This window comes from Dipteris shenzhenensis, chromosome 33, assembly GCF_047967505.1.
Source record: "Dipteris shenzhenensis isolate YYH24624 ecotype China chromosome 33, Dip_SZ_1.0, whole genome shotgun sequence".
Classification (NCBI taxonomy): domain Eukaryota; kingdom Viridiplantae; phylum Streptophyta; class Polypodiopsida; order Gleicheniales; family Dipteridaceae; genus Dipteris; species Dipteris shenzhenensis.
In genome coordinates, this window is record NC_141628.1 from 29,323,249 (window position 1) to 29,336,238 (window position 12,990).

Consider the following 12,990-nt stretch of genomic DNA (forward strand, 5'->3'; position numbering starts at 1 on the left):
TAATCAACATGATTTTCCATTTTTTCTTTCTAAGGGGGGACATATTCCCTTGATCCACATGAAAGTAGACAAACATGAGCCTATTTGCATGTTTTCTTTAAATATCACCGCTTAACCAAGAAGTAAAGGGGGAATATTATACCAATATAAAGACTCAGGAGAGAATAGACTTGATACGCATATACACTGTAATCTGATGATCCTATGTCAAAGAAAGAATATCACAAACAACAAACAAAGGATGAAGAGCCTGAGGATATAAATTATCCTTATAATGCAGGACGTATCAATTATGTGTTTGCAAGTACCCCTGTAGGAGCCCTAGGACCAATTTCGTAGTGGGGTTTATCATCTATTACCCATCTTTCTCAAGGTATGCACCTCTAAGCTTGGAAATGGTGGTATTTTAGGTGAAACCTTGCATTATCCAGAAATTTTTTTATGCTGAAAAGGAGTCATCATGCCAAGAGGAGGTTACAACACAAAGATGTTAAATGGAAATCTAGTGTAGTTTGCAAGACTTGAGTATCATGTGGAGGACAAAAGTTTGAGATCAAAAACATAGCAGCTCTTGTAGTATGCCTTTGATAACATGAATCATGCTATTACTAAAATTTCACACACACACACACACACATTGTAAGACTAGAATATATCCAATCGTACAAATTCAGATTTCTTTAAACAAAGAGTCACAATGGTTTATGCAGAGACCAAGGCAGTCCATACATAAGATAGGACGATTGATTCAAGAAAATATTCTACTTAAAAATAGGTGGATTAGAAACTCAGGCGGATTGTTCCACTGTAGTTGGTAGACTGGCTAAGTTTTCCTTTGGGCTTGAGGATGTCCCAATAATCACTTGCTTTGGAAAGAAAGAGAGTTGCCAAAGTTTCAAACCCAAAAGATAAGAATTTTATTATTATGCATAGAACCTGCAACCTGCAAGACTAGCAATTGGCTTACAAGACTATAATTAAGATGCTCATCTGAAACACCTTGATAGAAGCTGTCAACTCATAAATTGCAGCTCTTGCTGGACACCTCCCTGCCGCCACAGCTTATTTTTACATGTACCCATCCTACAAAGCATCCTGCAGTACAACTTCAAAAAATGAGGTGAAGCAGAAGATGTTGAATCAGCAGTGAGAGATATTTGGGTGCTTCTAGCCTTACCGTATTGATATCAGAGAAACTTTTAAGTTATGTATGGGGATGCTTTTCTCTTATAGCTTTATAATCCTACTCTTCATATTGACTATCAAGACTCATCCTTTGCAGCTTCATGAACATACCTGCACACAAATGATACATTTGTTTCGCATTCAGCACTCCCAACTGTAGACATTTTCTTTCCAGTAGATTTCATTATTACCTACCACAAGCAGCATCCAGATTCCAATCCTGATGAGAGTCAAAAAGCTACATCATATTTCAAAATCTGAATTACAGACACTTCACTGTCTCAGAAAAGAGTTACCTTCATTTTTGTAAAATCTGTAGCCACCATCCTTGCACAACTGGATCTGGGCAACAAAAGTGCGAGTGCATCTTTCAAGGACATCCACATCCCAGCCTTTGAAATTCCCTTCCGCTCCTTCCTTAGCTCACATATGTAACTTAAACATGGGGAATGCAGGATTGAGATAGAGGCAAGTTTGTTTTAGCTCAATAAGTCGGCCATTTCTGCTGATGATTTTAGACTGTTTTCAACTGGACAATATGTCAAGTTGTCTGTATGTGTATTCTCCTCTTAGCTGTAATTTTCGTCCTACTGTATCTCGACCTGACCTTGCCTTTTTCCAGCATCTCTCGTTTGCCCTCAAGATCTGCACATATCACATCTTTGCGCCTTTCCGCAGGCAGATTTATCAGCCTGCGGAACTTCTTAGGCCTTATTTCTCCCATGCTCTCTTCTATCTGCTTTAATGCAGGTATCAACTCTGTCTGCATGAAAGCCCCACCAAAAACTTGCATTGAATTAAATTCAGGAAGCACAGAGAAGTTCTTAAGCCCCAAATCTGCACAATGAGGAGAATCTTTGAGCCACATGCGCAAAGAGTGCCCTTTTGCAATAAGGACACCTGTCCGTAGTTTTGAGTGGATAAATGGAGAGCCCATTGCCCAAAGGTGAACTTTTATAGTTTGTGCAATAGAACTCTCATTGTTAGTACTTCGACTGCAGCCTGTGACAAGTGTTACAGACTTGGATGATTCGGGAAATCCTTGAAGTGAAGCATCCTGCGAATCCAGGTTCATGGCAATATCATTATGAGTTGTTATCATAGGTGGCAGGAAAATACGTGAAGGAAACAGGAAGAACAATTTTTCGTCATGCTTAGCCCATAAGGCTACTGAATTTCCCAAATTAATGCAAAGAAAGCATACCTGCATCTGATCAAGCCATAGTGTCAGTGCAACAAGTGCAGCTCCAGCTGACAAACGCCTAAAATCTGCACGCCATTCCTTAACCTGCACTCTGTATGATCTTCCAGTCCTCCAATTAATATCTTGAATGGATTCAAAGAAGAATGGAAACAAGATGCAGCTAAGTTCATATGTATTATATACTAGCAACATAAAATGACAGGGCAAGCACACAAGCCATATTTTCACTGGTCACATATGCAAGATCTAAATCTATCCATGTTTCAACCATTAAAACTACGATGGTGTTGCAGACATGAGGAAACTTATATGTTACACTATGATGTCTTGTCAATGTACTTTCAATCGAGTCAACAGAATACTAATGATAAAATTAAAAACCACCTTTCTTGGAGTAAAGTCTTTATCAGGTCAGCCCTCCTTGTCAGAGAAAATACAACTATGCATTCACTACTCCGCTACATATGGATTCCACGTCAAAACAGTAGAAAGCTTGCTTGCGACAGCCAACTCCCTGCAGCGAGAAGAGGTCGCAGCAGTGAATTATGGTTCCAAGTGGTATTTGAAGTGATGCATGAAGGCTTTGAAGACACTAGAACAGAATGGAAGGATCCTGCCCCCACTGTGGGCATCATGGTTGAGGTTGATGAAATAGTGGATCCCGTAACAGAATATGCTAAGAATGCTGTGCACATTTTGCCTTGGTCTCCCACTCGTGATTACACAGCATTGTTTACTTCCTTCAGTGCCTAGCGAAGCTTTTGCCAAAAATTGCAGCATCATTGGGTGAGATGGTGCGCCCACCCAGACCAAAAGGGAACTCCAACAGCTTTTGCATTTTATTTCACACAGATGTCCCTACTTCAAAATATTATTCTGTGACAGTCAATAATGCTGCCATGGGAATTGATTTCTATAAGCTGAAATAGGGTCTCTGACACATCCCAATCTCGTTGCTTCTAGTTTAACGTTGAATCACGGCCGAAGGCACTTAGTCTATCCTCCCAGCCAACCTCGTTGGTTGCAAGCTTCTCTGCTGAAATCGTTAGATAATTCCATTTCGTGAAAGCTTTCTGCTTGCTTAATTCCAACAAGCCCCAAACTCCCTAGATGGATCTAGTATGCCACATGTCCTCAATTTAGGGTCCGTCCTTAATGCATCATTTACCCCTCTCTTGGGATATCTTTGAATTCATCTGCCCCTAGGCACATTTAATGCATTAAGGTCCCTTAGCCTTAGATCCACCTAGTCTAGTGCCATGTCACCCTCACCAAGGACCTTGACCTTTATTCCTTTTAGATCATTTACATGAAGCCCAAACAAATATAATACAAACATTGATCCTTTAAAGGAAAATGCCGACTGACCCTTCCGAGGTCATGTTACCTCGACTTGAGCGTAACATTCCTTCCCTCTTCAGCATCAACGTCCTCGATGATAAAGTCTGGGAACACTCTCCGTAACTGGTATACGGATTCCCACGTAGCTTCTGATAGAGGTAAACCATGCCATGCAACCAACACCGTGGGTATCTTCCGATTGCGCACTTGCATTGTTCCTCGGTCCAGGATTCTTGTTGGTTTGCGTCTTGCATTATCCTCTATCTCCTGAAACAAAACAACACCCTCGATTAGTGAGTCACCTGTATACAAAAATTTCTTTAAACGAGAAACATGAAACACTGGGTACACCTTACAACCCTGTGGCAATTCTAATTTATAGGCTACCTTGCCTATTCTTTTTAGAATTAACCATGGCCCACAATATCGAGGTGATAATTTAGCACACTCTCCTGCAGTCAAAGACTTAGAGTGCGAAGGAACTCTGAGAAAAACTTTTTCTCCTTCCTTAAATTCTCTAGCGGATCGGTTTTCATCTGCATACGCCTTAGCTCTATCCATAACTTGGCGGATGTTAGCTCTCGCAAGTGCTAGCATCTCCCGCATCTGAACCACAAAGTTCGCGGCACTAGGCACTTTCTGAGGTATTCTAACTATAGTTGGATTCGCTGGCCTATAACCATAGTTCAGCTCAAACAAACTGAACCCTGTAGAGGAATGTTTTCTATCATTGTAGGCAAACTCTAACAATGGCAACCACTTGTTCCATGTATGTTGCCTCAATGACACATATGCTCTAAGCATATCCTCTAAAATTTGGTTGATTCTTTCCGTCTGACCATCAGTTTCTGGATGATCCCCACTACTCATTCCCAACTCAGTCCTTAGTGTCTCAAATACCGCAGTCCAAAAATGACCGGTAAATTTGACATCTCTATCTGACACTATGGATTTGGGTAATCCATGCAAACGAAATATATGTCTAATAAACAAATCCGCCACTTGCGGGGCACTAACAGACTCTCTAGTTGGAATGAAGTGAGCCATCTTGATAAGACGATCAACCACCACAAGGACAGAATCATATCCACCTTGTGTCGTAGGCAGACCTACAATAAAGTCCATGGAAATGCTCTCCCACTTACCTAGTGGTATCTCCAGGGGCTGTAAAAGTCTGGGTGGCTTCACCCGCTCTGCCTTACTTACCTGACACGAAAAACAACGTCACATATTCATGAATATGCTTTTTTATCTTTGGCCAAAAGAAATCTCGCTTCACAAGATCATATGTCTTCTCGACTCCTAGATGTCCCGCACATGGGCTATCATGGCATTGTTGAATGACTCTCTGCCTGAGATCATTCTCATTAGGCACTACTACCTTGCCATTTCTTTTCAGCATACCATCCCTTATGGCATATCTTGCATAAGTTTGGCCTTTTCTAGGTGCCAGGTCATCCTTTTCCCCGGGTTTGAACACCTGAGCCTTAGGCCAAAGGCTCTAGACGAACTCGTCCACCTTTTGAGTTTCTCTTATCTCGATCATTAGAGCACTCTCTAATACCGTGAAACTCATATTATGCATAATGCGTGACAATGCATCAGCAACTTTATTATCCTTCCCTCTTCGGTACCATGAGTTCTGCCCACCTAGCTTGGCGGCCTCTCAAGTCAGGTTGTTTACAAAAATGTTTCACAATATCATGATCAACATCCACATAAAACTCTGATCCATACAAATAATGTCTCCATGTTTTCAAAGCATGGACAATAGCATACAACTCTAATTCATGAGTTGGCCAATTTCGTTGAGCGGGAGAAAGCTTCTTGCTTTCAAAGGCTACTAGTCTTCCCTCTTGGAGGAGAACTGCTCTTACCGCAATGCCACTTGCATCGGTTTCAAGAAAACGGTTTATGGGGATCAACTATTTTTAACACCGGTCCTGAGACCACAGCTTGTTTTATGGTGTTAAAACTTTCCTGTTGATTCTGTCCCCATATAAAAGATACTTTATCTGAGGTCAGATCAGTCAATGGCGATACTATTTCGGAATATCCCTTAATATGCCTTCGATAAAATTGGACAAATCCCAAGAATGATCGCAAAGCGGTCAGACTCTGTGGGATTGGCCAAGCCAGTATCGCAGCCACTTTCTTTGGATCCATTTCTACTCCCTCAGGAGTAATTATGAACCCTAAATATTCAAGTCTTACCATACACAATATAGTTTTCTTTTTATTTACATAAAGATTGGCTTTCCTCAAAGTACTGAACACTATTCTTAAGTGTTCGTGATGCTCAGTAATACTTTTATTGAATACCAAAATATCGTCAATAAAGTGTACTACAAACTTTCTGATATACGGACGTAGTAAATCGTTCATAAGCATGACGAATGTAGCTGGAGCATTGGTAAGTCCAAAGAGCATTACCAAAAACTCATAATGTCCAAACCTGCTTCTAAAAGCGGTTTTATGCACATCCTCGACTCTAATACGGATCTGATGGTAGCCACATTTAAGACCTATCTTACTGAAAATTACGGCCCCATGTAATGCATCTAGCAAATCATCGATCCGAGCCATCGAATACCTGTGCTTAATAGTGATATTATTCAATGCTCTGTAATCTATACAAAGACGAAAAGTATCATCTTTCTTCTTCTTTAATATCACTGGCGAAGCAAAAGGTGAGAAACTTGGTTGAATCTGCCCCAACTTGAGGTATTCTTCCAGTTGTCTTCGCACTTCCGCCTCTTCAGTAAAACTCAACCTATAGGGAGGTCTATTTACAGGTTCTGCCCCCGGGATTAGTTCAATCTTATGTTGAACATTCCGCTCTGGAGGTAACCCATAAGGTAGCTCATCCCTAAAACAATCAGAGAACTCCTCTGTTATTTGATCAGCCAGCTTGGCCATCTCTCCATTTTGGACAACATCAGTGCTAACCGAAGAATCATCAACCGGCTCTACCGATGCTGTACAAAGAAACAAAAACTCTTCTTGAGCTTTTCGAATTTCCATCACGGAAACCAACGGTCCTTGAGGTATATCCTTTTCACCTCGCAAGACATACAGCACATCATTCATCTTGAATTGATAAATGTGCTTTTTCCAATCTATGGCTGGATTCTTCCTAGAATGCCAAGCCTTACCTAGGGCTATGTCTGCATGAGCAAGCTTAGTCATTTCAAAATCAAGCTTCTCAGCATAGTCTTGAATTTGAAGCTCCAACTGAGTAACCCTTTGGTCCCATACTTTAATTGAACTTCCGTCTGCCATCCTAACTGTATATGCATAGTCAGATGGGCTAGTCTTTAGTTTCAGCCTCTTTACGAGCTTGGAGTTAATTACATTGTGCGTTGACGCTGAGTCAAACAACACAATGACCTGATGATTAGCTACTTGCCCTTTCATCTTAATTAACTCCGTATCATTAAAGGCTGTATACCCCGTTGCTGCAGGCTTTGACAGGATATTATCAGGTGCACTAGTTACTAACTTAGCAACAGACACACATAACAAAAAAGGTATTGACCTTTGAGAAGATCCCGCTAGCTGAATCTGCATCTGTTCTGCTCTGGGACTTCCCTCCATTTTCCCGTCGCATTCTGAGACCACCATCTCAGCTATCCGACGATCCTTGTTTCGTGGACAATCTTTCCACTGATGAGGCTGAAGGCATCCAAAACACAAGCCTTCTCTCCTCGCTTTTTTCCTTTGCTCAGGGTTCAAAGAAGACTTCGACCAAGCCCAGGCTGCCATTGGTGTTACTTTTCTTTTCATTCCAATGGTGGTACTTGATTTAGGAGTCTCAACTGGTTTTGCCTGCTTGGCTTGACCACTAGGCTGAGAGGCACTCCCTTTGCTAATCCATTTCTTCTTAAACCCAGTTTTCTTCGGGTACCCATACTGAGTCCCAACCTGCACAAACCCACTTGGTCTGTTCCCTTTTGCATCCTCATAGTTCAGGGCTATGGCAATTGCTTCATCTAGCGTGTTCACATACTTAGCCCGAACTTTCATCTTTATCCGATTATTCAATCCAAAGATAAAATCTTTTACTTGGATTGATTGAGGTAGGGGTTCATCAACCTTCATTACACTTTCTCTGAACTTATCAGTGTATTCCGCCACTGATAAATTTCTCTGACGAAGGTTTCGATACAGATCCCAAGCTCGGGATGCTTCCTCAAGAGGTACGAAGTGTTTTCTAAATTCCTTTTTAAACCCCTCCCAAGTAGTGGATGCTAATCCATCTTTCTCTTGTTTTATCCACCACCTATCCGCTGCCTCATTAAACATATGGGTGGCCTTGCGGATTTTTTTCATATCATTTCTGATTTCACAAATGGCGAATGCCTCGTCCCATTTGTGTAACCAGGTCTCAATGATGTCGGAACTACGGTCAAACATTCGACCAGAATACTTTTCTGGCCTATAATTCGCAATATTAGGCACCTTAGTCCTCCTAGGCTCGACCGTACGAACACTGGACTCCGGTTCCACCGGAGATTTACCTTTCTTCTCACGAGATGGTCTGGCAGACATACTATATAAAGAAAGTACTTGGAGACAAATAAAACAACACTGAAGACTAATAATAGCCGAAGAAGAAATATATATCACCAAAGGAACTCAATACAAGATAAGAGATATCTGAGAAAGGAACTAGGGAAGGAGCAAACAGCAGTCCTCCAGAACAGCCAACTGAAGTGGGCTCTGCACTAGCTCCACTAGCTAGAACTGAACCAGATCTGGGTCAGCAACCTATAACCTATCGCCAAAAGAGCAAAGGTTTGTTGCAGATCTGGAGGAAATAATACAACAGTAGAGAAATAAGTCGATGCTGATCTAGAGCAGCAGCAGGAGAGGATGATGAAGCGGAGACAGACGAGGCGGAGATGCTGGAGCTGAAGCAGGAGGCAGAGATGCTGGAGCTGAGGCAGAGGAGACAGAGATGCTGGAGCGGAAGCAAGAGTGGAGGCAGAGGATGCTGGAGAGGATGCAGGAGTGGAGGCAGAGGCGGCAGAAATGCTGGAGCGCAGGTGTGCAGCAGCCTGTTCCAACAAGAGGTGAGTGAATAGCCAGGGGGCTACTGCCTTTTATAGGCCTGACCCATCTAGTCGGCCAGTTCTGGTCGGTCAGGTCGGCCAGTTCTGGCCTTTTTTGCCATTTGTTTGGCCCTGGTTCCTGTGTTTGGAGATTTGCCAGTTTTGGCCTTTCTGGCCATTTGTTTGGCCCTGGACTCTGCATTTGGAGATTGCCTGTCTTAACACCCCCTCTCAATGTCCAAGGTAGAATGGTTCCAAGGGTAATCAAAAAATGGTTCCAAGGGTGATCTATCTTCTTCATCAACCCTTTTTTTTTTTAATTTTAATTTTAATTTTAAAAGAGGGTTTTCATTTAGATGGAGATGCCTACAAAGTAGGTTTTCATCTTCGCTAAATGCCCAGTAGTGATGGTACAATCATAAAGTACAGAAAGAGAGGTGCTTAAGGAGTGCCCTTGTAGGGGATTTGTTCACTTCCTTAAGCACTAGTATACAAACACTGCTAAGGAGAAGGAGGCGGTGCACCAATCCCAAGCCGTGGGCTAAGATGCTCAAGAATAGGTCGGTTAACTGGCTTGGTAAGAATGTCAGCATGATTATCGGCAGCTGGAACATATATCAATCGAATAGTACCCAATTCCACTTGCTCGCGAGTAAAATGAAAGTGTACGCCAACATGTTTGGTGCGGTTGGAGAAAATGGGATTGCCGGCGAGAGAGAGAGAGAGCACTTTTGTTGTCGACGTAGAGGACCGTTGGTTCAGTACAAGGAAAGTGTAGCTCTGCCAGAAACTGCCGGAGATATATGGCCTCTGTGGTACAATCATACAAGGCCCGGTATTCAGCCTCAGTAGAAGATCCAGCAACAGTTTCTTGTTTACGGCTGGACCAAGAAACAGGTGTCGAGCCGAACGAGAAAATGTAGCCGCCATGAGAATGGCGATTGTCCGAGTCGCCAGCCCAGTCGGAATCAATGTATCCCTGTAGTGTTAGTCCTGGTCTGAAATGTAAACCATAAGAGTAAGTACCACGTATGAACCACAAGATACGAATACATGCATGCCAATGAGTATGCTTGGGTTCATTAAAGTACTAACTGAGAATAGAAACTGAGTAAGAAAGATCCGGACGAGTGTGAATGAGCCAAAGCAGCTTGCCAACAACCTGACGATAGAGATGTTCATCAAAGGGAGGAGACTCCAAGTCCTTTGAGAGCTTGACTGTGGGATCCAAGGGAGTGGCAGCTGGCTTAGGCTCGTGGGGGATTATCTGATCAAGGAGTTGAAGAGCATATTTCTGTTGAGAAACAAAGATACCACCAGAATGCTGGACAACTTCCATGCCCAAGAAATAGGAGAGAAGACCGAGATCGGTCATCTCGAATGTGGTGTTGAGTTGTGTTTTAATGAATTGAAGTGTGGTGGTGGTAGAGTCCAAAAGCAAAAGATCATCCACGTAAAGTAAGATAAAGCAGACCCCCTCTGAAGATTGATGTATATATAAATTCGGATCAAAAGGAGTGGAATGAAACCCATTAGTTTTGAGGAAGGTGTCTATTCGGTGGAACCAGGACCGAGGTGCTTGTTTAAGCCCATAAAGAGCTTTGTGGGGACGGAATACCTTATTTTCATGGCCAGGAGGAGAAAAACCTGGTGGGGGAGCCACATAGACTTCCTCATCGAGGTAGCCATTGAGAAAGGCACTCTTGACATCCATCTGATAGATAGAGCAGCTGTGATGAGCGGCTAGGGCAAGGAGAAGGTGAAAGGATGTTAATCGAGCAGTAGGGACAAAGGTTTCCTCATAATCGATACCATGTTTTTGGCGAAATCCTTGCACTACTAAGCAAGCTTTGTACTCGTCTAGTGTTACATCTGCTTTGAGTTTTGTTCGGAAGATCCACTTTGTTCCTATGACCTTTTTGTGACTGGGTCTATCAACCAAAATCCAAGTCTCATTGCGATCAATGCTCTCAAGCTCCTGTTCCATGGCACGATGCCACTCAGGATGTTGAACTGCCTCCTGCCAAGTGGCAGGTTCAAAATGTACGATATAGGTTGTGGTAAAAATGGAGACAGTGGTAGTGGAAGAAGCTGTTCAGGTAGAGCGTCGAGGACCGGGAGGAGGAAGTTCTAAGAGAACAATCCCGGAATCCTTCATAGTTTGTCAATACCAACGTGGCAGCGGGTTGTGAGAAGAGGATCGAGAAACGGGAGAAGCAATGGGTGGAGAGAAAGAAGTTTTGGGGGGAGAGAAAGAGGTTTCGGGGGGAACGGGAGTAGATGCGTCATCAGCAGGGAGAATAGAGGAATTTTTTAGAACATCTCTTTCATCGAAGACCACATCACGGCGAACCAAAACTTTGTTTGTGCGAGGATCAAATAAGCGATAAGCTTTGGCTTCCGCTGAGTAGCCAACAAGAAGCAGAAGTTCAGCACGAGGTTCTAGTTTACCGCGAGTATCATTGGGAGCATGAGTGTACGCGCAGCATCCAAAGATGCGGATATGAGAAATAGAGGATCGGTAGCCCTAGAAAGCCTCAAAAGGCATCATGTTTGGGATGGGCTTAGTAGGGCAACGATTAAGGAGATAGACAGAAGTGTTCACAGCTTCTGGCCAGAGACATTCGGGCAACTCGGCTGCAAAAAGCATGGAGCGTGCCATTTTCATGACTGTGCGTTGTCTCCTTTTGACACGAGCATTTTGGGAGGGCGAATTGGGAGATGTAAGATGGCGTTGGATACCATGCTCGTGAAGGAAGTGAGTGAATCCATGGGAAATGAATTCACCACCATTATCACTACGAGCAATCCCAATAGGCTTCCCCGTTTGATTCATGACCAATCGAGCCCAAGTAGCAAAGAAGGAAAAAGTGTCAGATTTCTCTTTCATGAAGAACACCCATTGATATCGAGAGTAATCATCCACAATTAAGAAGAAATATTGTGAGCCATTCAATGAAGGAACAGGAGATTTGCCACTAATATCAAGGTGGATTAGACGCAATATCTCACTGGCTCGAGAAGTGGAATGAGAAGGAAAAGGAGTTCGGCTTTGTTTGCCTAATTGGCATGGACGGCAAATATCTTTGGCTCGCGAAAATTGAGGTAGACCGTCAACCAAATGATCCCGAGACATTTCATCTAAAGAGTCATAGGACAAATGTCCCAGACGATAATGCCACAATCGTTCTGTGTCAGTTGGATCTTTCAGGATAGCAAGACCATGAAGCCGATGAAACTCAGAGCCGGTATTGGAAGGAGTCGCAAGAAATTGTGTCATGAGGTACAGACCATGAGGTTGGGCTTCGCCCCGAGCTAAAAGGAGTCCCGATGTCTCATCTATGATTTCAACATGCATCTTTGTAAATAGTACCGCGCGGCCAAGAAGGCAAAGTTGATGGACGGAAAGAAGATTGACCCCTAATTGGGGGACATAAAACACTTGATCCAACTGAGCAAGATTGGGGCCTTTGTCGGTATCAAATGTGATTGAACCAACGCCACGAATAGGAGCAACTGAGTTATTGCCACAACGGACTCCCCATGTTGCCGGTTGGCGAGAAATGAAGAGATCACGATGAGGGGTCATATGATGAGTGGCTCCACTATCCATAATCCAAGGGGCTTTAGGGCCACATGGAAGAGTATGAAAAGCTCATCTAGATATGGATGGAGAGGAGTCAAGCTCGGTGATATGGATCAAGGCTTGAGAATTGAAGTCTAGAGAATCTCCAGTGGACCAGTCAGACAAGCCTTTGGGAGTGATGAAGGGAGGGGATGGGGTGAAATGATTAGTGACATGGCCCTGTGGTCTCCAAGGGCCAGCATTAGGTGGAGGAGGATCACTCCTAGGGCACCAACGAGGTGATAGAGGAGTCGTGGTGGGGGGCTGTGGGAGAATGCCTTTGGCTTTGGAGCGACATTCGTCATCAACATGCCCAACTTTTTGGCAATGCTGACAAAACCGGTTCTTTTTGGGAAGGTTGTGCTAATACCAGAGGAGTTATTGGAGTCAGGAGTGGGAGAGGGCTTCCCGGAGCTGAGTTGATCTTTTTTAATCCCGGAGAGAAGAGCCCCCTCTGAAGCAGGAACACTATGTTTTTTGTGGACCTGAGAGTAGAGACGAGCATAACGCAAGAGTTGACAATCGAACTCATAAAAAGTAGGAAGGGAGGGTTGAAAAATGATTTGCTGCATAGAACTAAA

The 12,990-nt window shown here is 43.3% G+C and overlaps 1 protein-coding gene across 2 annotated transcripts in view; it reads right to left on the reverse strand.

Annotated features, from left to right (window-relative positions):
- Positions 1-784: 784 nt before the first annotated feature.
- The window catches only part of EMB1270 (Pentatricopeptide repeat (PPR) superfamily protein), a 33,993-nt gene continuing 21,787 nt past the window's right edge, over positions 785-12,990 (reverse strand). Inside the window, exons 3-6 of one of the 2 annotated variants that reach the window (XM_087371996.1) lie at positions 2,390-2,480; positions 1,482-2,242; positions 1,178-1,296; positions 785-1,095 (exon numbers count right to left, since the gene is read on the reverse strand). In XM_087371996.1, coding sequence (XP_087228122.1) covers positions 1,727-2,242; positions 2,390-2,480 — 607 coding nt within the window. In that variant the 3' untranslated portion in view covers positions 785-1,095; positions 1,178-1,296; positions 1,482-1,726. Of the gene's footprint in view, positions 1,096-1,177; positions 1,377-1,481; positions 2,243-2,389; positions 2,481-12,990 lie in introns of both variants that reach the window. The other variant, XM_087371997.1, reaches the window with a different exon arrangement.